The 24,880-nt window shown below is 48.8% G+C and overlaps 1 protein-coding gene across 3 annotated transcripts in view; it reads right to left on the reverse strand.

The window, feature by feature from the left end:
* AGPAT4 (1-acylglycerol-3-phosphate O-acyltransferase 4) overlaps nucleotides 1–24,880 on the reverse strand; it is a 111,627-nt gene that overhangs the window by 65,170 nt on the left and 21,577 nt on the right. For all 3 annotated transcript variants that reach the window (XM_047733624.1, XM_047733623.1, XM_047733625.1), the window contains exon 2: nucleotides 11,986–12,250. In XM_047733624.1, the coding sequence (XP_047589580.1) occupies nucleotides 11,986–12,163 (178 nt within the window). In that variant the 5' untranslated portion in view covers nucleotides 12,164–12,250. The remainder of the gene's footprint in view (nucleotides 1–11,985; nucleotides 12,251–24,880) is intronic.

A 24,880-nucleotide genomic window follows, 5' to 3' on the forward strand; every position in this document is an offset into this window, starting at 1 on the left:
GGGTTGGGAGGGAGCTCCAAGGGAGAGGGAAGGTGTCCTCCGTTGTCTGCCCTGCTCCTAGGCCAGTGAGCGGCACGAGCAAGTGCTCAGCACATGTTTGTTGAGTGAATCAATGAGGTCAGTCGAGGCCCAGATACAAAGGAGGGATTGGAGACCTGACGAGGATGTGCTGAAGAACAGAAATGCCAGAGGCAGAACAGGCTGAATGGCGTGTTCAAATCCCAACATGACCATTGGGATGGAAGGAGACAGGCAGAAGAAGACTGGAGACAAGGTGAGGCAAGGACTGTGGGGGGTCTGGGGTCATTCAGCCCTGGGGCTTCTAAGCAGTCTCCTGGCTGCAGAAACTGAACCAGCCTGGCTGGCCTGGGTCCTGCAGGTCAGCGGGTGCACCTGCCCTTGGGGTGCGGGGTAAGGGGGGACGTCACTTCTCCGGTCTGCTCTCTGTGACCCTCTTTATGTCCCATTTCTGGCTGACCACACTCCAGAGGAGCTGCCAGACTGTTCAGTCCTGGGGCCAGCAGTGTGAGCCTGGGGCCTGCCCTCGGCCACCAGAATCCTTGCTGGGGAAGGACTCACAAAAGTACATTTCGAACTGTGCTGGACTGGATGGCAAGTTGGAGTCTTCCAAAACTAGGCTTTTGGAGACTCCCAAACCTGTTCTGTTAGCTTCCTCAGGTAGGACTCAGATAAAGGCAACAGGGCAAGCTAACTGCAGCCTCAAAAAAATCCAAAAATCGGTTCACATTCAGCTTCCTGGGGACAATCGGTCCTTTAGCGAGGCTACAACCATGGCCTTTATATAGGATTTTAAATACTGACTTAAATCCCCAAAAGGGAATATCTACAGACACTTCTCATTTCTACAGACCTAAATACAATTTAATACTGATAAGGAAGGCGTCTTCACAGTTTGGCACACACACACTAATCCTGTTTAACTTAGGAGCCCTCCCCTGCATACCCCCGAGGGCTGCGCTTCAAATCTGCTGCTTGTTTGTAAATGACTTCCCAGAGCTGAGTTTCTGTATATCTAGGGGTTGGAATGTGTGTCCGACCCAGTGGGCAGATATGTGCTGGATCTCAGGCTCTTGGAGGTCACAGCTCATTCCTTCTCTGCTACTTTGCACACTCCTGGATCTACACAATATACATAAATCTCTAGTGACTCTGGCTCCGCCCAGGCCCTCCTGGGAATCACACAGAAATATCCCGGCTCCTCGGCATGAGTGCGGCTCTCAGGTCTGGCCCTCGGGCACAGATTGCTATGGACGGCAACCGGATTCCAACCCACAGTAATTTCTTTCTGAGCCTCCAACGTCCTTGTCTTTTATGTCCTGGTGTCAAGCGCACACACGCAATACAGAGACGTTTGCCAGAGGGAAAAGGCCCACTCACTTGAACCACCGGGTAGAACCATCTCTCCCACCTCAACCGCAATAAAAATCCCAAGGGTCCTCCTGGTGGCTCACACTCTCCAAGTCTCCATATACAGTCACCTGCCCACTACGATGTCCCCGGTGTATGTACCTGGTTTTTTCTATGGATACAGCATTACCGCTGAATATAAGCATCAGAGCGGAGGGAGGAGACAAAGTCAGTTCGTGTGCATCCCCAGGAAAACCTCAGCGCGCACCCTTGCATGAAGGGCCGTCAACCCTTCTCTGCCCCTAGAGCTGAGAAGCTGATCCTGCTCAGACAAGCCTGCCTCTCTCCGCTGCTCCTCGCCCTGTTGACAGGGATTACAGAGAACAGACAGACGATGACATTCAACCAGAGCCGAATCCTCGAGACTGCCTAGAGTGCGCTTGCCACCCGATGGGACAAGGATCCTTCGCAGCCCGACGACGGAGGCTGTAACATGCTTGCCCCAAAGCCTAGACGGCGATACCGGTTTCAAAGTCTTCCAGCCCCACGTCAGGATCGTGGGCTTGGGTGAGAATAAACTAACACACAAGGGAAGCAAAGCGCGATGTTTCAGGGCTCTTGGAAGAAAGCCGTGAGCCAGAGAGGCCACCCCGAGCCCGTCTCTCTGTCCTTGGGGGACCATGTGAAGCACACAGCCCTCTTGCCCCAGGAGGGCAGACAACCCCTGCCCGCCAGCGAGAATGCTCGGGCTTCCACGCACGCAGTCAAACAGCTTTCACACAACCCCTCGTTTCCCACGCACCTGCCTAGCTCCACTCAAGAAAGCTCCAGAAATGCTCGGGCAGCGTCTGAGACCCCAGTGCTCTCTTTTAAGGTGATTTCTTCAGTGACGGCACCTCCTGCCTTAAGTAGCGTGGGCTCCCCTCCCGCACTTGCTCGGCTTCATCTCCACCTGCCACACTGTCCTCAGGATGCGCTGTGCCGGGCTCCCTGTGCCGGGCTCTGGCCTGCCTCTCAACATTTCTGAACGACGAGCAGATGGAACAAGGAGGCATGCCAGGGGCCAGAGTACAGCAAGCACAGGTGTGGAGACGTGCAAAGACACGAGTGCCGAGGAAAACGTGGTCCTCCTGTTGGGAAGTCAAGGCATGACATTGGGGCGGTGGGGGCGGGGGGATGCAGCAGAGGACAGAGATGGGGCACATGGCACCTTGGGTCAGAACCTGGGTCACAGTCCTCTCTGCGTGCCCAGAACCAAGAGCACAATGCCTGGGAGTTGCTAACAGTAGGTACTCAATAGAGGTTTACCAGATTAACTCAAAGGGCCTTCCATTGTTTGCACGTTTGCTTTTCAAAGATGTATGGGGTGTCAGGTGGGTTATGCACTGGTGGGAGGCTGAGATGGAGGCCTGTGTTCAAGGCTCATTGCAATGGGTCCGACAATATCCCAGCCCAGGATGAAAGCCTTTCCCTCGCCTACCCAAAGGGCCAAGCGTGTGTGTGCTACCCCAACGGGAAGGTGCTTGACTTCATCTCACCTCTTCTCCACCAATCCTGCCTCTAGTCAGAGATACGGGATGAGGATCTGCCCCTGTCTGCTTGAAGCTATGCATTGCCCATGAACAGTCTCGTGTTTATGAGCATCCAAACCATCCTGGGGAAAGCGACGGCCTGGCAGGGGCTCCATTTGGCCCCGGAAGATTTCCAGTGAGAAACGACCCACAGTCTTAGAACAGAGTGAAATCCAGCAGGCACCTTTGGTCCCTGTGCCTGGCTGGAGGCTACCCCAGCCCCCTCGGCACAGCCCTCCCTGTCTGGGCGTGGCCAGCACTACCCACTCCCTGCCCTACCCTGGGCCACCTCAGCATGGGTCGTCCGGCGACCCTGGTGCACAGACCTCTCTCCCCGCGAGGTTGCACCTGGCTTTCAGGGTGAGTCCCTTTGTCATCTTGGTTCCCCCTCCCTGCTCACCCCTGGGCCTGTGCTATGACGACCCCTGGCAAGGCCCTCTGTCGACTCGTCCACCCCTAGACGCCCACTGTGACGGCTGGTGTCTTTGACCAGGTGGGTCCTTCTTTCTTTGAGTAACAGAAGCCCACACTCAGTGTGGGGCACGTGACTTGCACAAGGTCACTTCCGTACTCCTCCCTGTCCAGAGCGACGGTGCAGACAGAGGTATGCTGGAAAATGTTTCCCAACCAGCTCTCCAGGGGAAAGACAAGAGCCCAATGTACAGATTTGCTGCCTCCATGGTGTAAATCACCACCAGAAGAGACGTAATAGTAAAATGCAATACACTAATTAAGGAGCAGTGAGATTCGAGTAGTTATTACCTTTGTCTCATAATATGATACACTGTAAGTTTGTGCTGCTGTGGTCATAACTGACTTGGAGTATCTTAGCAGCTGGCACCGGTGACTGGCGGCTCTACTGGTTACAGAGATGGGCTTGTGACTCAGATTGGGCCAGGCCTGGAGCTGCGGTTGGGGGGGGCTCTCTCCTCCTCGGTAGCAGAAGCAATTAGAATGAGAGTTTGAAGCTCCTGGCAGCCATGCTGGGGGAAGAAAACTCATCTACCAAGAATCAGGGCGCCCAGCACAGAGGAGCTAAGGGAGCTGAGTCCGGTGGTTGGTGGACGCCGATCCCAGCCCCCTCCCTGCAGCTGGGCACCGTGAGCTAGTAGAGTCCAGACAGCTACTTCGGCCCCATCCAAGTGGGAGTCCGGGTACACGTGCCTTCTGCCTCTCTCCTTCCCCCAGGTTTCTGTTCTCTGAGGTCTGGCTGATGTCATTCCCTTTCTAGAGCCTTCCCCGACTCGTCCAGACAAGAGTAACTGAAATCCTACAATACTCAGGTCTCTCCCATATTACTCAAGAGTGAGTCACATGGTCTTCTGTTCCTTCCTGTGTGTTATACGAGATCAGTACTCCAGAGACAGGTTTGGGCTCACTCAGTAATTATGACTTAGAAACAGTGAAATGCAACGAGTCCAGATGGGTCCTCCCGTCCCCACACCTGCAGGTGACACGAACATATTTTCAGGATCAAGGGGGGCGTTCCATGTGCACAGCGGCTCACTCCAGGCCAGGGTGGTCCCCTGACTTATCCACACGACCGTCACAGGGAGGGCTCTTGCTCTGTGCCAAGAGGGGGCCAGCCACTGTGATGACTCCCAATCAAACATCACTGTCCCTGGGGAGCTCACATTCCCGACAGCAATAAGGTAAGTCAAGACTGAGACAAGTGCCAGGGAGCCCCGCGGAAGGAAGTGACTCTTCCCAGGGTTTGAGGGAAGAGCCAGCACGGGCTTCACAGATGGTGGGACTGAGACAGAGCTTCCTGATGAAGACCTGAGGTCCTTAGTCACACACTAACCAGTGCTCTGCACCCTGCACCTGCCCAGTGCCCTTTGCTGGAAGGCATCGCCTTATTCTTCAAATGTGGCTTTCCCCTCTTTTGTCCCAAGAAAACAGTCCTGAGCTCCACACCCATTATTTTGGTGAAAATGGCATAAAAGATGGCTTTCCACTTGCCCATCTCAGCCAGGAACTGCCCCATGCAGTCAAGCCCTGGCTTAAATGATCATGAGAAGAGTAAGAAAAGGGCCTCCCGTTGCAACGTCGGTGAGACACAGTCAAGCTCGAAACGGAAGTCTCCCGTTAAAATAATTCCTGTTGAATGCACACAGCTCCTTCATCCCCACTGAGAAAGGAACACTAGGTGAAGCAGGGTACACGAAGGCCCGTGTTTACAAAACCCAGGACGATCAGCTGTGGTGTTTGCACAGAAGGCGTGCAAACTAAAATGTCACGGTAGGGGGTCTGTCAAAAGATAGCCCTTTTGCAACGAGAGGTGGTGAATTCACAAGATAAAAGGCAGGTTAAGTAAAAAATTAGTGCCTGGGAGTGCACACAGCCATAGCGTTTCTTGTCTTAGGCCTTAGGCACAAGGAGCAGAGGTGAACATTAGCTCATTTCTTAGTTCTGGAGACAGGTTTAGGTCCGGGTTCCTGCCCTTGACCAAAGTTACAGAGATTAACTTGTCAATTTGCCTGGGGTTGTCCTGATTATAAAGCTGGAAGTCCCACAACCTGGGACCCTGCCGGTTGGAGGCAAACTTGAAAGGCTGGTCACCCTCAAGACCCTCCGGGCAGATAAGGACCCACACAGGGGGAAGAGGAGGCAGGGGGGAAGCCCTCCCCTCCGTGCCCATCATGTCCCTCCTGGGAGCCATTATCAGGCAAAGCGGTCACCCAAGTAGGCCTCCTTTTTAAGGATGTTCCTCCTCCTGCCCAGGGAACTGACGCCACTCCAGCCTCCCCCTCCTTTAGGGGGTAAACATGCCTTGAACGTCCAGCGTATCTCCATCTGGTCCACTTTCTCTGAAACAGGGCCCCGTACGCCCGTGTTAAACTCAGAGGGCTGCCTCATTAGAAAGCCTTCGATGCTCTCTCTCGGCACCCAGGCCTAGGCAGGCACCTTGCAGCCCTGTCTATGGGATAAATATTCCTGACTCAGGTTCTTAACGCTGGGAGGGACTCGAAAGGTCATCGGAACAACTCCTCCGTGCACACATTGCCCTGCGACACATTGTCCCCTGAAGGGAAGCTCTCCCAGGCTCCTCAGGGTTCACAGGAGGGGCTCAGCATTTCCCACCTGCCTTGCTGTTCCCAGACAGCTCCTGTCCCCACAGGTCTTTGACCGTGTTGTGGGTGCCTTTCTGCACATGCCCGACTCCTTCCTCCCAAGGCTGTGGGCCACATCCAGTGTCTCCTCCACATAGTGTCCTGCAAGAAATGACACAGCTATGGCGCCTCCCAGGCGGGTCTTCCTCAGCCCCTAGCGTGTCCCTCCCACATCCCTCCATCCCCCCAACCACGACGTCCTCCTCCCCCTTTCCAGGTTACCAGAGCTCTTTGGAGGACACACTCCATACGTCTGGCCCACGCCTGCTGACTAAGTGCGTCCTAACAGCAAGAATACCTTCACCCTACGTTTTTATAGCATGTGAGATTCTCTTTCTCTCTTTTACAAGTGGAAAAACAAAGGACCTGTCACCAAGGGGGTTAGGCCAGCACACAGGAATCCGGGACACACAGTTCCCAATGCAGCTTCCTTTCGGGAACACCAGAGCAGGTCACTCCTGCCCCCACCCCTTCCCATGGCCCCAGACACAAGTCATGCAAATAAATCTACCCCAAAACAGCTACATGCAGACTGCGAAGGCAGCCTGAGAATGGGAGAGAAAACACTCGACTCAATGGTTTCCACGGGATGGCCCCTCTGCACTGCGACATATGGGGGTTTCATATGTATTTTATGAATTACGATAAAACACCAAGCCATTTCTAGGATTTTTTATTCCTTCAAAACAAAATGTGGAGGTGGGCGAATACTTTTAATTCCTTTCTGAAGACCCGGGAGAGACTGGCCTCAGCAGGGATGCCTCAAACTGTTTGGAAATGCTTCCTCTCCCCTCTGGACCCAAGATCAACTGAAGTAGAGGAAATGAGGGGCTTTGCCTCTCATCTTCCCTTTGCTTTGGAACTTGTGTCTATGCAGCCCGTTTCTCCCTTGCCTCAAACTCTGTGCTACTTAAATTCTATCTCCAGTATGCTGGGACCAAAACCCATAGACTCAGGCAGTGGTCTTCAAATGCTTTGTGATTATTTAAGTAAAAAATTAAATATGCACCATTAGCACATGCAAATTTTATGTTTTATAAAATTCATAACATATTTTAAGTGTCTTTTATCTTATCCCTGTATAATGACAAAGGAAACATAAATCAGAAACATGAATTTCTCTCTATACCCTAACGGCCTGTCTTGTTTACCTCCTAGGGAATACCTACCCCACTTTGGAGACCACACACCATCGTCTTATGAAGTTACGAGACACCAAAGTCAAACTTATAACCTAATTTGAAAGCTGTAACTTAAGTCACAAGTGAAATTTAATGCTTATGAAAACAAATGGGAACCTTGGCGGAGGAGTAATTTATTCATAAACCACATCAACAGCTAAGATGCCTTGCTCAAAGACAAACATCTGCTCAGACAATTCAGGATCACATGTGTCTTACCAAATTTGCTGTTTCTTTACTACCCTTACTTGAAATTTGCGCTCTACGTAAAATATAATTTCTTATACAAAGGATTATATATGTATGTGGGTGTGGGTATATTTATATATCCCTCTACTATGCATAAAACATAGATGCACACACACGTACCCAAACATACACTTAAGATAACAGAAATGATGCTACTCAAGTTAAACATGGCGTCCACTCACACAGTGACAGTACCCTTAGATACTTTAAGGAAACAGTCAACAAAACCAAAAGACAAACGACAGAATGGGAGAAGATATTTGCGAATGACATATCAGATAAAGGGCTAGGATCCAAAATCTATAAAGAACTTATCCAACTCAACACCCAAAGAACAAATAATCCAATCAAGAAATGGACAGAGGGGACGCCTGGGTGGCTCAGTTGGTTAAGCAGCTGCCTTCGGCTCAGGTCATGATCCCAGCATCCTGGGATCGAGTCCCACATCGGGCTCCTTGCTCATCAGGGAGCCTGCTTCTCCCTCTGCCTCTGCCTGCCATTCTGTCTGCCTGTGCTTGCTCTCTCTCCCTCTCTCTCTCTGACAAATAAATAAATAAAATCTTAAAAAAAAAAAAAAAAAGAAATGGACAGAGAACATGAACAGACATTTCTGCAAAGAAGACATACAAATGACCAAGAGACTTGAAAAAGTGCTCAACGCCGCTTAGCATCAGGGAAATATAAATCAAAACCACAGTGAGATCCCACCTCACACCAGTCAGAATAGCTAAAATTAACAAGTCAGGAAACGACAGATGTTGGCGAGGATGTGGAAAAGGGGAACCCCTCCTACACTGTTGGTGGGAATGCAAGCTGGTGCAGCCACTCTGGAAAATGGCATGGAGGTTCCTCAAAAAGTTGAAAGTAGAGCTGCCCTATGACCCAACAATTGCACTACTGGGTATTTAACCTAAAGATACAAATGTAGTGATCCAAAGGGGCACGTGCACCCAAATGTTTGTAGCAGCAATGTCCACAGTAGCCAAACTATGGAAAGAACCTAGATGTCCATCAACAGATGAATGGATAAAGATGTGGTGTAGATATATATATATATATATATATATATATATATATCTCCTATGCAGCCATCAAAAAACCCGAAATCTTGCCATTTGCACCACTGGGGATGACATAGAGGGTATTATGCTAAACGAGATAAGTCAATCAGAGAAAGACAATTATCACATGATCTCTCTGATATGAAGAATTTGAAAGGCAGAGCAGAGGGTTGTGGGGAAAAAGGAGGGGAAAATGAAACAAGATGGGACTGGGGAGGGAGACAAACCATAAGAGACTCTTAATCTCAAGAAACAAACTGAGGGTTGCTGGGGGTAGCGGGTAGGGAGAGGGTAGTTGGGTTATGGACACTGGGGAAGGTATGGTTAAGTGCTGTGAAATGTGTAAGCGTGATGGTTCACAGACCTGTACCCCTGAAACAAATAATACATTACATGTTAATATAAAAAATAAAAAAGTCCAGTGTTGCCTATCAAACTCCATTTCCTGAATCCGTTACGTGAGGTAAGACCATTGGGATAGTGGATGTGCTTCCCGTCTCCAGGAACATCAAGCAGATAGCAGTGCTATTTCTTGACGAATGGAGCTGATAATAGGCCGCTGTGGTCAGATCGCAGACCCAATCCTTTTCCCCCTAAATAAACACAATGGTGCTGGTACAAAGAGCTAATTTGGCAACGAGCTTTGGGTGGGAAAGGTCCGCAAAGTAAAAGCCCAGTTCTAAATAAGATGGTTTCCGCGCAGTGGCTGGCCGTGGGGGAGCATCACACTAATTAGGAAGAGAAGACCCTGTATCTGAACGAGGCTGGGCAGGCACCGTCCTGGATCCCTGACACTACAAAAGCCAGGCACTTGGGAGCCGGGACAGAATGCCTCCCTGAGATTGTTTCATTTGCTATGACTTCTTTATGCAAGCCAAAGAGAAGGAAGAGAAGATGGATTGCCCCCTTTAATAGCCAGAGAGATGGTTACTCAGACCCAAGTATTGCATTATGTGTAAGCAATTCCCTTTCCCTGACTTCTGAGACCTTTCTCCAGGTTTGAAGGGCCGTTTAATTCTACTTTTCCCAGGCAGATGGCTTTGGTGGTTAGCCAAAGCTGTTCTGGACCTGAATAGTGTACTCAAAGTGATAAAAACAAACGCCAGTTGGAAATACAAGACAAACAGGATCAAAGAAGAGAGCAGCCCCCGTCTCCATTCATTGGAAGACCCGCATGTCAATCATGGCTGGACGCGCGCGGGCCCACCCCCTCCCGGTGAGCTTGTCGCTGTCCTCTTCATCTGCTGTTACCAGCCCCACCAGGCTCATTGGAGGTCCCTGCCTTTGAGAGGTGGGAAGAGGGATTCCCGGGATTGGTCGATGAATGAGAGCAGCGCAGTCTATCTGCATCCTCTCTGTTTCCTGCGCTACCGGTAAAGCAAGGCCGGGTGGGTGAGCAGAAGCCGGGGGAGGGCGAGGAGGGTGAGGAGGGCGAGGAGGGCGAGGAAAAATCCCAGGGTCCACACATACTGGCGCCGCAGCTTCCCTCCACCCGTAAGCGCAAAGTAAAGCCCGACTGGAAGAGACTTAGAAAAGGAAAGTGTACTGGTTTTCCCAGGCTGTTGCAACAAAGTATCCCAAACTGGGGTGCTTACCACCCACAACACTACCTCCCAGTTCTGGAGGCCAGAAGCGGGAGATCACGGTGTAGACAGGTCGGCTCCCCGCGGGCCTGCCGCACAGAATCGGCCCCAGACTGCCCGCCTCGGGTCCTCTCCCCATGTCTTCACATGGTTTTGCTCTGCGCGCGTCTGTCGCTGTGACCAAATTTCCCCTTTTGTAAAGACACAGTCCTAGTGGATTAACGCCCACCTCTGCCCCTGCCCCCTACCCCTGCTCGTGTTCTCTCTGTCTCTCTCTGGCAAATAAATAAATGAAACCTTTAAAAAAAATAGGAAGGTAAATGTCAGACAATCAGCGCCTTCCCTTGACTATGCAAACTCTTCTCTCTTCACATAGCTACAATTTAGGCTCAGGCCACCTCCTACGGCCTCTGCCCTGCTCTGACAATTGTCCCTTTTCCAGATGCCTAAGTATCGCAGACCCTTGTGAGAGTACAATGTATGACAAAGAAACTTGCATTATGTACTCTTGCCTTGAATGACTGTGCACCCGATATGCATAGACACGTGGAAGAAAGATTCTTTTTTCAGTTTTAACTTGCCTCTATGGTCTTAGGGATATTTTCAAGACGTATTTGTGTAAAACACACTAACATAGGGGGTCAGCACGGACACCACATCAGAAAGAGCATCAGACGTATGTGTAAGTTCTGAGTTGGTGAGAGAAATCATGAGTAAGGATGTTTCTTTTTTTTTTTTTTCTCACAAGTTAGTATCTCGAAGTTTAAAAAATAACTGATTGGATCAGTAGTAATCCATTCGGATAATTGTACGCAGCTTGTATTGTTGTGATTCAAGTTCGAATTTGATTGTTTCATTTAAAGGGCTTCAGAAAGATACCAATAATTTTGGACTCTTGGCATACTGTCACTGAGATTTTTAAATTGCTTGATTTGAAAGATCTCCTATTTTTTCAATACATTCATACCTATGTCTATAATTGGTAATGACATACTGCATTCTCTACTGTTGAGACTAGGTGAAAGTTAAGGCCAACCCACCACAAAATCCATCTCTAGGCACTCCCAATATTCTGATTTATCCCTTTTCATTTCCGTTTTAAAATTCAGGCCAAGAGAATGAGTCATGTTTAAAATAGTCTAGCGTAATCACACACACACACACACACACACACATCCATGTATATAAAAATGGACACATCTAAATCAGGCTGGTGGATTGTGTCAGTGTTGGTCTTCTTGTTGGGACGTCATCCTGGCGGGATGCAAGGGGTTCCCTCCCCCTGGGGACAGCTGGCCGAACGGTATACAGCAGCTCTCTGTGTCATTTCTTACAATCCCACATCCATCTACAGTTCTCTCAAAATAAAGACGTAAAGATAAGATGCAAGAAAGGGAACACTATGTTGTACTGTCGTTTCGTTTTAAAGAATACGAGTATGTATCACGGGTCCAGACAGACACTCAGAGACCCGCCTGCATTCGTGTCCACACCAAGAGCCACACACACGTAGCTTATCCCCTTCCACACACGTATGCTGTTTCCGAGACAGTCACCAAGGAACTGTTCAGGCTGATTGCTTCTGAGGGGGAGACTACAAACCCAGAGACAGAACCCCGCGTACTTTCCACGGGAGAACTCCCCTCCGTGCCTGAACCGAGTGGTGGGCTACTGGCAGGACACGCGAGAAGAGAATTTGGCTCAGAGTGAGGACGACACAGTCATCTCAAACCCAAACAAACGAGGAAAGAACGAGAAGCGGCTGAGGACACAGGGCAAGCGGGGGGGTGGGGGGGGGGAGCCCCACGCGTGACCCCGCAGCGGGGAGGGCGCAGCGGGGAGCGCGCGGAAGCCCTTACGGCTGGAGACGCAGTAGGACAGTCTGCAGTTGATCTTCCTGAAGAGCTGCTTGTTGACCGGCCGGAGGAGGAGAGTGAAGAGCTGGACGGCGTTTATTATGAGCCCCGAGGCGATGAACACGTAACAGAAGACGAGATGGCACAGGAACTGAGACTTCAGCAACCCGGTGAGGTCCATGGCGCGCGGCTGCTTTTATCCCGACAAATAAATACTCGCGGGAGGATCCTTCCGAAGGGGAAAACGGCCCAGCACTCGGGACAGCGTCTAGAATACAAACCAACGATACATGTTACGAAAAACCGTCTGTGCTTTTAGAGTCAGGGGAAAAACAAAACAAAACTCTTAAAAAGATGCTCTGAAGCTTCAACATCTTGTACGTGAGCTGGTTTATCTGTATTCAGGATTTACATGGAGCTCACTCATGTCAGGCCCAGTGTCAGCCCTTAAAAAATGAATAGTTCCTTTAATCGTCCCAACGCCCCGGGAGGTAGTTGCTGCTATTAGAGGGGGGAACCGAGACCCTAGAGTTTCAAGCCACTTGGCCAGGGTTCCACAGCTTCTCCGGAGTCGTCCTGCTCAGCCACTGGGCCGGCCCCTGTCCCTGGGGCTCACAGCAGCGGCTGTGTTTCTGGGCCTTCCCTCCTGCTGCCATCTCTGCTTGAACACCGTCCCCTCACCCGCTTCCACGTCCCATCCTCCAGATCCCACGCCCACCACGTCTCTTCTCCTGGCAAGCCTGGCCTGCGTGAGATCGGGTTGGTCCCTGGCGTGGGCTCTCCCTCCCGAAGTCCCTGTACTAGCATGCCACGGGGTGTCCGCTCCTGGCGCTCGTCCTGTTGTTTGCCTTCCCGCACTGCACTGTCACTTCTCCCGGGGACACAATTACCTTGAAAATCATCATTTTCTCCCCAACCATTGGAAGTCATTGGCACATAGTTGGAGCTTAATTTGAAAAAAATGTATATATACAGGTGGAACACTTTAATGAAGGTGGGCAAGGAAGGGACTCTGAGATAGGGGCAAACACAAATAACCAACAATGAAGGCAAGAGAACCACCCCCAACCACCCCACCCCCTGACACACACATGCACACACACACACACTCACACACAGGCGGGTGAACACACACGTGTGCACATATTCTAAAATCAGAAAGAAACTCAAAACACACAAAGCAACCAGACTCACAGTCTCCAACCCCAAAATGGCATAATGATATGACTTCATGGTGTGGCGAATCGAGCCTGGGGGAAATGTGTAAAGGCAGGAGGTGCAAATACCCTGGTGGGAAAATAAATACAGCTGAGGCGGTCAGGCATCGCAGCCTTGTGCCCCTGCAAGCAGAATCGCACTGCAGACTTGCCCAGAAACGAGTTCAAGCTTTAGGATGAACTCCCTACAGTCATAGCTGGGAGACCCTGGACTTCCCTGCAGTCTTTATTAATAACACAAAAGAATCTACGTAACAGTTTCACATCTACTTCACCATTTTAAGCCTCCCATGAATCCCATGAATAAAGAGTATTATTATTATCCCATTTTTCAGAATAAGAAACTGAGATGACTCATGGGTTGGGTGATTTGCCTACAGTTGTCACAGACCATAACTAATCGTAGCTCTCAGTTTTACTCCTGAGTTCTTTCTTGTGCACCTGCTTGGGCTGCTTTGCTCCTGGGGTGTGAACCGGGGGTGGGGGGGTGTCCTCTTGGGCTGTACAGAGCACCCCGGAGATGAACCCAAACACAAAAATCAGCACAGCCTTCACTGAAGTTCAGAATCACAAGTGAGGCTCCAAGTGCGGAAAGGGGCTTGTGTCTGGCCACCCAGACTGGTTTTGAAGATAGTCTTGGGCAGGAGAACAGACAGAAGGTATGTTCTTCCAGAACATTTACACTTGCTTAGACAGTCTGGAAGGTACACAGTACTCATGCATAGTTCCCACACATTTCTGATGGGGGGAAATGAAAACTAACCTTAGGCCTGCCTAAGCTGAGACACCCCACTCTCCCAGAGGGCCTGCTCTCGGGCACAAAGCCAGGCCCCTGCAGAGACTGATGCACCACATCTCTGACCTTTCTCAGGCGGCACGTCCCACAGACATCTCCAGGTTGCCCGGTTCTAACATACCCCGTCTCTCGCTAACGAGCAGGCATTAAGCCAGCAGCCCACTCTCCGTGCACTCGACTTCGAGGAGTGATGTACGTTGGCTTACAGTTTGGCGGCAGCGATGGCAGGATGTTGAATATTCATGTGTTTTACTCACTGTCCCTACATTAGCTCCTAAAAGCTTCCATACAATCTGGCCAGAAGAAGGATGGTTCTTCACTAGGATTCTGGGATCTAGGATTTGTGGAGTCCTCGGCAAACCCTCTGTGTGCTGACTTAACACTAAGAAAAGGAAGTCAGCTGGCATTGGAAATGCAGGGGATAAAATGCAGTCTTCCTCGGTGTCCAGGCAGGAGTAGGGTGTTAAAAAGGAAATGTCAGATTTTTTTTTCCTTGTAAAAGACAAGGGACCACCACGCCCCTGAGTAAAACCCTGACTAGCATCGCGTGGAGCGGGGCTCTAATGCCATACCAGTGATGGTTCAGGGGAATCACAGGCAGGTGGGTTTTGGGTGGTTTGGTTCTACCCGCACTTCCTCAAACTCCCTTCCTAGATTGGTGTGGTGGCGGCGGAGTGTGGGTTCAGCTGTCTGGGTTTCAAGTTCTGCCATACCTCTTACTGGTCATGTGTCTTCAGGTAAATTCACTCTTCTGAGTCTCTCTTTCTCTATCGATAAAGAGGGATCAAGGTTCCAGGGAGGTGGGACCCTGGGGGGCTCAGTCAGGTAAGCATCTACCTTCAGCTCAGGTCATGATCCCAGGGTCCTGGGATGGAGTCCCACATCGGGCCCCTGGCTCAGTGGGGAGCCTGCTTCTCCCTCTGCCCCTCCCCCTGCTTATGCACACTCCCTCTCTCTCTGACAAATAAATAAAAACTTAAAAAAAAAAAGGATTCCATGGAAACTATTGCTTTTCTTTTCTTTCTTTCTTTTTTTTTTTTTAACTTAAACTGATTCTCAATTGTATAGGCGAGAACAAAATATAGGACTAGCCAAGGAACTGCCTAAAAAAGGAAAGGTTAGCAGTGCCATAAGGTTATTAAACAATTTTACTGACTTCGTCCTAGAACTGATTAGCAAAAGAGACACGAGGCTAAATTATTTAAGGAGGCGTCTACTGGGTGAATATGTGTCGTGTGTCTTGAGTTTATTCCAGATGGAAGTCTGGGGGATCACCCTACTTGTATTGAATAAAAGAACCTTTTTTGGAATGTGGCAATCAGCCAATTTAGTGCCATATGGAGACAAGATGGTATAAAGATTTTTCCAGGGGCAAACGCAGGTAGATTGAAAATATTTTAAAATATTTTGCCTCTTTCCCTCTTGGATGGGTAACTACCTAGAATGTTAGGGGGAGAACCTTTCCAGCAAATTCACTTCCGTTGTTTATGGGAAGCAAGGAAATGACAAAGAATTTTATTTTTCAGACGATGAGAGCAATAATCAATGGAGCTTACAAACCAACAAATAACCACGAAGCTGTTGCCCTGTCCTGTTTCTGTAAACAGAGATATTTCTTATCATCAAGGGTAGCCGTGAGGAAGCCATGTGCCCGTTATCTGTCGTGGGTTCTTACACGATGGAGAGTCCGACGCGGCCCTCCCGGCACTCACCTGCCGGCCCTGAGCGCCGGCTCCAGGCACAGCAGGTGCAGAATTCAAGCCCAACCCTACCGGGCATTCCCTTCCCACCTGTGCTCAAGTGAAATCCGGCTGCAGGTCAGGTGTGAGGAGGGGACAGAGGGAAGAAGTGACGTGATCGGGGCTTGAAGCACAAGCTGGTTGTGGGTGAGAACAAGAGCGGGGAGCACTTGCCAGATATTAAAGCTCAGGCCAATCACAGTCCGGTGAGTGAGGGGGATATCGAGGAGGAACTGCTGACACACGAAGACATTTTAAAGGAAAGCATAGAGAACAGGAAAAAAAAATGCCAGGAAACCGATCTGTATACGTTATTTGAATTTTTCCGAAGGTCAAGTCTGACCCATGAGCTTAATACACATCATCTGAAAATTACTGAAGCAGCGTTTTATATATAGATGAAAAGCTCCTGTTACCAGGGCTCGTAATAGGTTCAAGGAGAATAGGTCACTCCAAATTACCTTTACTTCCCAGCCACTGAGGGTTTAGCAGATTTGGAATTTAACTCATCATTTGACAAAGTCTCTGGCAGTCCTTGAGGGCACGTGGTTACCCATGAGTCTATGTTAAATTGGTTCCCAGCTGCTTGAAACATCTGTTATTAATGTTGGAGGAGGCCCCTTATTCAGTGGAAGGAGTCTCCCTGTGTACCACCAGGACCTAAAACCTAAAAGGTCATTCATACAAGGATGGGAGAGACCTAGGGGTTACATATAGGGGATGCTGAATGACCATGAACCCACGGTACAACAGACACCTTAAGCCAGTGAGTACAGGCCTTTGAAGAATGTAAGAATATACTGAGTGAAAATGGCTTAACAAAGAAGCATGATTCAGGTTTGTAAAATAATAATGTGTATATTTATATCTTTCACATCTCCATCTATTTCTATAGTCATAGCCATCTATTAATAGTGGCTAGTTTCTGGCAGAAGAATTATGATGGTTTCTTTTTTCTCCTCTGCTCTATTATTCTTTTCACTAATGAGAAGGAGATCTTCCCCTTCCCGGGGCAGAGAGGTGGAAGGACCCCCTTTCCGGCCGCCCTTGCGGTTAGATGTGGTCAGATGATGGACACAGGTGGTGCACGAGGGGAGAAACCACAGGTGGCTGGTGGAGAACAAGTACATCGCTCACAGACTTGAGGAGAAAGGACAGGAGTGTTGGCAGCCCGTGGCAGGGGAGCGCAGAGGTGATAATCCAGCCCATGAGCCACAGATAAGCGAAATTCTGCAACATGGAGGCCACCGGGGGCCACCTTGCATGCAGGCACAGGTGCTTGGGAAAGGCCATACAGCGCAACCGTTAGAGACCAGGAAAGGCTAAAGGGATCTTCCGAGTTAGGCAGCTCTGGCTGGAAATCCAGGCTCAGCCACTTGACGGCTCTAGAAATCACGGCCTCGTCGGTGAAATCAACGTGAGGTTGCTGTGACGATCAAGGCTGATCAAGAAATGTAAATACTGAGCAAACAAACCCAAACCTATTTTTTACATCCCAAATGAACAACAAACCCTTAGCAGAGCGCCTGGAACACAGGGAGCGCCCAAATAACGGGAGAATTTTTCCACGGTTGCAAGAAAATAAGGAGGCCAGGGGGAGCCGCTAAGATGTATTACTCTGGCATTTCTGAGAAAGCAGTGAGAGAGAAATTGACTTAGTTTTTCTCTCACTACATTTCCAGAGCCTGACATTATCTTTAATTTACCTTCAAGTGTGTTAAAACATTTCCTCCCCCAGCTGTTTTAATTCTAACCTCTCCTTTTCTGCCAGTGACTCAGACACGGGAAATGATGCGTTCACAAAAGCTCCCGTAGTCTTTACCTTCTTAACTCTGGAACAATCCTTGCAGGCGTGGGGATGAAGAGGTGGACCTCAGAACGAGAGAAGGTGCAAGCCACGGAGTGCTCGAGGCTGTCTCTAGCCGGGAAGTGAGCAGACGCAGAGCCGCAGCCCTGCCCACAGCAGCCTAGCTGCTCTACCCCGCTCCCAGGGACTCCCGAAGCGAGTTCTGTGTGGTCAAGCAGATGGTGCCATATGCCGCTGACCTCCTCCAGTGGAAACATAAGCAAATAAAGAAAGCTCGGAATGTCCCCACAAGAGAATTCAAACTGCATCGTCCTCCAAATAGACACAGAGAGCTTCCACGGAAAGCACTCAATTAGGCGACAAACAGGAGACCCTTAGTTAAGACCGACAGAGTCTGCCTTCGTCAGTTTTCCGAAACTATGAAATAAACACGACCTTGGGTTACACTCGGGAAGAGAGAAAGTGGATTAGCTCCTGCGCTCGCGCGTGTCTGAAGCGCTGGCTTGTTTGCTGTATGTACATTGCGGCACTGAACCAGGTCGGGGTTTTAGAAGAAGCAGGACTTTCTTCCAAAGAAATCAGTCCAAGTGAATTGCTAAAATAATACCCATGACCAACTTAGCATCATCACCGAAATCAAAACAACCCCTTATTTAGGCTCTTTTAACTCCAAACACCAGAACAGGTCACAAAACAGAAAAGAGAGAAAAGATTTTGTAAATACTAAGCCAACAAACCAAAATCTATTTTTTACATTCCAAAGGAAAATACTAACACCCCATGCTGAAAGAGACGAGCTCACGTGGGGCTCCTAGCCTCCGTGTGAGAACCACCACGCGGGCTTTTTAGAGCGACCTTACACATCTTCACACTGCTTCATCTAGTAACGCGGCTTCTGAGAAAACTCTCTTAAGGACAAAATTAACTTTTAGAAAAATTCTCTCTGCCCGAAGATCTTCAGCAAGCATGATTTATAAGCACCTATAATTAGAAACTGCTTACATTTCCAACATGAGGAAACAATAAAGTGAATGATGGGAAACCCACACGGTTGAATAAGTATCACTATAATAGGTTTCTAGTAAAATGAGCATATTTTCAATATGCTATTACGAGATAAAGGACCCAAAATTTGATATATATATATATATATATATATATATATATATATATATATATGGTTCACAACTTTAAAATCAAGTATAGAAAAAGTACTGGAAGCAAAGAAAGCCTTAGGAAAACACTAACAGCAGTGGTTTTATGTATACACCCCCTCCCCCACATCCAACACACATACCCCCACACACACTCAGACAAGTCAGCCAACCTGGAGTCTGGGCTTGGCCTTACTCTTTCAACATCTTCCTCCTTAGGAAGAAATTGAGTAGGTGAGCTCTGAGATCCTTTACAGATCCAACTGCCTCTGGTTCTCATACAGAAAACCGATGCCCTCACCTGAGTTTCCTGTTATTTCAATGGGGTCTCCTCATTCAGGGGATCCGGCTCCTTCCCTCTTCCTGAGCTCCTGCACAGAGGGGCTCTCAAAGGGGCTCGGCTGACCAGATGAAAAGAAAAGGAAAACTACAGGGATTGGCAGAGAGCAGCGTGGACTAAGCAAACATGGGGTTAGCTGGTGAGTTTGTCTCGCACCAGTACTTTCGGTCGGCAAGGCAGAGAATGCCCGGGGCCACCGGCAGCCCCGGAGGAGAGGGACATGGATGCAGTCCCAGGGAAAATGAGTGAGGTGTATTCTGCTCTTGGAACCATCAGATCCCACCTTCTCCGTGAGGCTGAATGAATTTCGTAGAGATCTCCAAGAGGGCAGCGACTAACTTGTGGAAGTCTGAGGCAGACACTTAGCACTCGGTCCTGACAAACAAGGATAAATTTAGTTTTTGGATTCCTGAGACTTAGATTGGCTCAAGTCCCAAAACAAGACCGGAGAGAAAGTGTTCTAGACCAAATGTAACCGTCTCTGGGACCATCTCTAACTAAAATAGCGCTCAGCTAAAGAAATCATCCTCATCACATGGTTTGGCAGAAGCCGATTACAATTAGCTTCCGTTAAAATTTGATGGCCCAGTCCTCTGTCCCACATCCCTGTCCCGTACAGGATGTCCGTTAAACCAAACCAAGCTCAGAAGCAGTCGTCAATCACGCTCAACGCTTTCCTTACATCCTCTGGGTGATAACCCAAAGGCTCTGTCCCCAAAGTTTAATTTTAGGGTGATAAAAACTTAAGTCTATAGGAAATCGAGGCGTCTAAGTTTATATTTCATAGTTGGTTCTGAGTAGCTTATATGAGAAAAAGACATTCTGAAGAGGTTTTCTATCTAATCCAAGAAGACCAAGACTCAGAGGCAAACACCGATGGATAACCTAGGCAACTTTTTCTGTCTGGAGAACAGAGATGGAAGGAAATTAAATCAGATACTCTCTAAGGCCTTTTGTAGCTGTAACAAGTATGAGATGAAAACGTCCAGAGGCAAACAGGAGATTTTCTGAGTAGTAACCAGTGCAACGGGACCTGCACACCAATGTTCTACACACATTACCGTCATTCCCTGTGACAAAAGCCCACAGGGGAGTCACTGTTCCCCCATTTTACAGATGAGGAAATGGGGTTAGTTAGACTAGGGAGCGTGTAAAGGTCAAAGAGTAAGTAAATGTCTGAGACCCAGGCTCGGGCTCTGACCGCTAGGATGCTGCTTTGGACCCAGGAAGCCTGAGGTAGCGAGGCTTCCCATGAACTTGGGCCTTCAGAACACCATGCCATATTTCAATTCACGGTCCCATTTTGGACACTGGGGTGACCCTGAGTTGTGAGCAACCTCCCAGCCGGTCGGTTCCCCCACAGCCTCAGTCATACCTTCTTTCCGGAGCCATGTCGTACCTTTCTGAACCCCAGTCCAGCTTTCCGCGGTCACAGGGCCGCGGGGTGCTCTGACCTCACAGCGTGCGTGCAGTCTCAGGGAGACCCCCGCTGGCCACTTTCCTGACAGCCCAGAGTGTGCAAACTATTTTGCTGGGGACTCAGTGGAAAATGCGTTGTTACATGATGTTCAATTTCTGGAAGTTTCCCGAAAGTCCAGTACCATGAAACCAAAAATGGAGGTAAAATGAGGGCAATTAATGTTCCAAACAGGGAAGCATCGACATTCCTGCTTTAAGTAAGAATATTCCAATTAATAAGGAAAGCTTTTCAAATAGAGAAGGGAAGCAGGACGGATGTTTGCATGGAAATTGGTGTCTCTCTTTCACGGTTGCCGCTGCGGGGTGGCGGCTGCCGGTCAGTGACACACCTGTGACGGGGGACACGTGTGGAAATACGTGGAAGCTGAGGATATCCTGGGCACGTATCCCCTCAGGCCTCTCCGAGCGGGGAAATGGCCCGGGACCAGCTCTGGGCCTACAGAAGCAGGCGTGAGGCAGATGCAGCGCCAGCTTGCACCAAAACACAAAAAAGAGAGCTTTATCCAGTATATAAACCACCTCCTACTCTAGTCCTCCCGTCACCAAGGCAACGTGGTCAGGCCTGCGGTCTCACGGTGCCCACTTCTCTCCTTCCCACTCAGGCCGTGACAAGCAGCGTGGCCAAGCCAGCCACGGAGCCGCTCTATGGGCAGACACTGGGTTTAAATCCCCACTTACTGACTGCGTGACCTTGGGCTTCTCATCTCGCCTCAGTTTGTGTGTCTGTGTGATGGAGGGAATAATCCCCTCCTTCCAGGAGTGGTGTCACGCTTACATGCAGAATGCACAGAAAGAGAGCACCCAGCTCCGCCGGCAGGAAGGAGCTCTTTAGTTCAAGCCGGCCGGTGCGCCCAGGCTGCCTGGAGTGTCTCATTCCCCTTCAGCTGCTTTGCCCATGACCCCAAACCATCTACCATCTTATCTTACTAATCTTTCCACTGTCGTTCTCGAAGTTTCTTCTGTTGGTTTTAAGCAATCTCTACAACCAACATGGGGCTCGAACTTACATGCCCCGAGATCAAGAGTTGCCCGCTCTACCACTGAGCCAGCCAGTCCCCCCTCTTCTGTTTGTTTTAATGAGTCCTTGTCTGGACCTTTTCTGTCATCCACACAATCTGGGATGACCCTGAGGTGAAGAGAGTCGTAAGACCCCTCCAAAGCTGACTCACGAGTTTTAATTGATTTTGTCCCCATTCCTGTCCTCAAGTAAGATTGTTCAAAATCATTGATTCTGAGGCCCTCTTTAGTTCATTAGCTCTTTCAACTGTATGGGAGAAAGAAGTTGAACTCATGATATGGATTTTTGCCTTTATGTCGCTGAAGAGAAATAAAAAGCTGTGTTAATAAGATCAAGACCACAATCGTCCTGGTGCCCTCTGAACATGCCAGTGCTTCCCAGGCGATAGGGAGTAAGTTAAGAATAAGCAGATAAAAGGTATGTCCGTATCCACCAGGAAGCAGTTTTCAGGGGGCTGACTTCTGAGCACGGTGAGGTTGGGGCCAACTTACAGTGCAAGTTAGGTCACCAGCGAATCACGGTGCCTAAATTTTTTCATAAAATCTGATCTTTAATATTTAAAAAATCAATCAAAAACAAATAATGAAAAGCCTTTAAAAGAAGACTTACAGCCCAATTTAAAACTTCGTTGGAAATTTCCTTACACGTATTTTATAATTTAATGTTTTCATTCTCGATACCCATTGGAGGAGGGGTACAACCCTAATCTCTTCAGTATTTAGGAGCTCTCACCTTTAAGCAGTCTCCAGTTTGGCCAAACAACCCCACATGGTCTGGAAGTGGCCAGGCCAGGAGACCGTGGGGATAGGGGTACCGACCCACCAGAGATAGCTGAGCCCATTGTCTGGCATTGATTTTCCAGTAAAGTTGATAAGATCACACGAATCTCTCTTTACTTATTCTGGCCTAGCCCACCTAGTCTGTCTGGGTCGATGGCTCCATCAAGAGTGCCCATTATGCACAGACAACATTGTCTTGGGGCCATGGGAGCAGGGCATGTAACCGACAAAGGTCACCAGCCTCTGACAAATAGCCCAACTGCCCTTCCTGGGGAAGCTCCAAGCATTAGATATAAAGTGATAAGGCCGAGAAGATGTGACGTGGTAGTAGCCGAAGCCTGAAGGCTACGGAACAAAACCACATGGATGTAGGATTCTCTTCCACACAACAGCTCACCTAGTCTGTTTGCCCCCAAACGAGGGGGTGCGACGTTGATTGGGAGCTTCTCCTGCATCGGCTTGTATCAGCTGGATTAGAGCCCTCATGAGTTTAGCGGCAGTCAAAGAGGGAAGTAGAGAGAGGGAAGCACCAGTGTTGACCTGGGTCTGCATTGGACTCTGGACCATCCACGTGTCCTCCTCGGCTTGGCTGCTCGGCCTCCAACAGTGCCAGCTTCCCCATCTGTCCGTGGGATATGACCACTGACCACAGGTAAGGACAGTGGGAGAGTTCAGTGAGGTAAGGCGTGTGCACGGGCTCTGTCGCGCTCAAGTTTGTGGCTCAGAAAATGGGAAGCGGGGCTGCTTCTCCCCATTGCATCAACGACGGTGCTTGGGATTCGTCGAAACGGCCATGGCGTTAATACCCTGGGGTTTCGACCAGGGAGTAGGGCATAGAGGAGGCAGTCCGCTGGCTCTGTCATTATCACTGGGGCTCGTTGTTGTATTGGGGGAGGGTTCCAGGAGGGTCCACTTGGGGGAACCAATTTGGGGTAAAATAAGCAAGTGGCCTTTTTCTTCTGTGCCTCGAGCACCAGTGAGTGGGCTCCTTATTCTGCTGGATCCCTCTCTGTCCTCCTCACTGTGCTTTAAGCATCCTTGACCCTTGGGTTCTGGGAGGCCCTGTTGCTGCCAATTCTTCCTCTTCTGGTAAAGAGTACGTGGAAGGCGGGAGATCAATAAGGCTAGATTTTAAATCTTTCATTTCTTTGATTTTCAGAAAGGGATGCCAATGAACCCAGGCAATTTCCCTGACTTGATTCATGCATAATGGACCTGAAGAGAGACTTATTAAAAAAGAAATGCACTCAAATGCTTTCCTGACATGAATCATTTATTGAAGACAGAATTGCTGGCTGTGAGGGCCCAAAATAAGTTGACTTACAGTATCCTTGTTGCTAGAGAGGTCTGAAATATGACCACAGAATATTGAAGTATTCAGACAGGAACAGCGCTTTTGGGGTCATTACGGACGGACTATTCCTCGAAAAGTTTAATTAAATAACAGCAGCGATAAACCGCGAAACACAGCTCTTCTCTTTTTCTTTTTCTGCTTGGTGAGAGCAGTGATGTTCTTTTCAACTTCCGTGAGGTAGAATCCTGGATAGGTATTCTTGGATCTGAGCAAACATTCATTAACCCATTGATAGCTTTATTCATTCATTAGGTTGCCCATGAAGCTACTCGTTCATCCATTCAGTTAAAGTTGATTCATATGTCTTGTTCTAACTTTATACCATTGCATTAGGCTTCTGAAGGTAAGGACAGGGGATTCTCTCTGGGCCTCTCTCTGTGTCTTTTTTTTTTTTTTAATAAAGATTTTTATTTATTTATTTGACAGACAGACATCATAAGCAGGCAGAGAGGCAGGCAGAGAGAGAGAAAGAAAGAAGGAGGCTCCCCGCTGAGCAGAGAGCCCGATGCGGGCCTCGATCCCAGGACCCTGGGATCATGACCTGAGCTGAAGGCAGAGGCTTTAACCCACTGAGCCACCCAGGCACGCACCCCCCTCTCTGTGTCTTATGTGGGTCAGAACTACACTTGACAAACTACAGCACATACTGAGTAAGATTTCCCGGCCCAGGATGAACCCCCACCCCATCCATTTCTTACAGAATAAATAGATGCTCAACAAATGTTGGTCCAGTCTGCATCTCTAGATGACCTAATGTAATTTGATCTTCATAGCAATAACTCTGAATCGTCAAAAGCAAAACGCAAAAGCAACAGTATGAACTGACACTGTCCTAGGTTTCTTTCCCATTACAGAAAGCACAGGGCAGGTGACCTAACAATTTATTCTCCTTGCAAAAGCCATGCAGATAACCCCCATGATTCCTCCCTAAGCCATCACGTTGTGTAATGAGCATGGAATCCTCTTCTACAAATGCTAAAATTGCATGAGGCCGTATATCAAACTGACATGAAAACAACAAAATGAAAGCAAATTACCTGCTTAAACCTCCTCAGGGGAGCTCAGATATTGGTTGGGACCAGAGTGGACTGGTTTTTTGTTTGTTCGTTTGTTTGGTTAGGTTTGGTTTTAAACAAAGACTCTTTTATTAAAATACAAATCTAAAAAAATTAAGAATACAAATATAAAATAAAACACAAACCTGGTAAAAGTAAA

This window comes from Lutra lutra, chromosome 6 (assembly GCF_902655055.1).
Source record: "Lutra lutra chromosome 6, mLutLut1.2, whole genome shotgun sequence".
In the NCBI taxonomy this organism is placed as follows: Eukaryota; Metazoa; Chordata; class Mammalia; order Carnivora; family Mustelidae; genus Lutra; species Lutra lutra.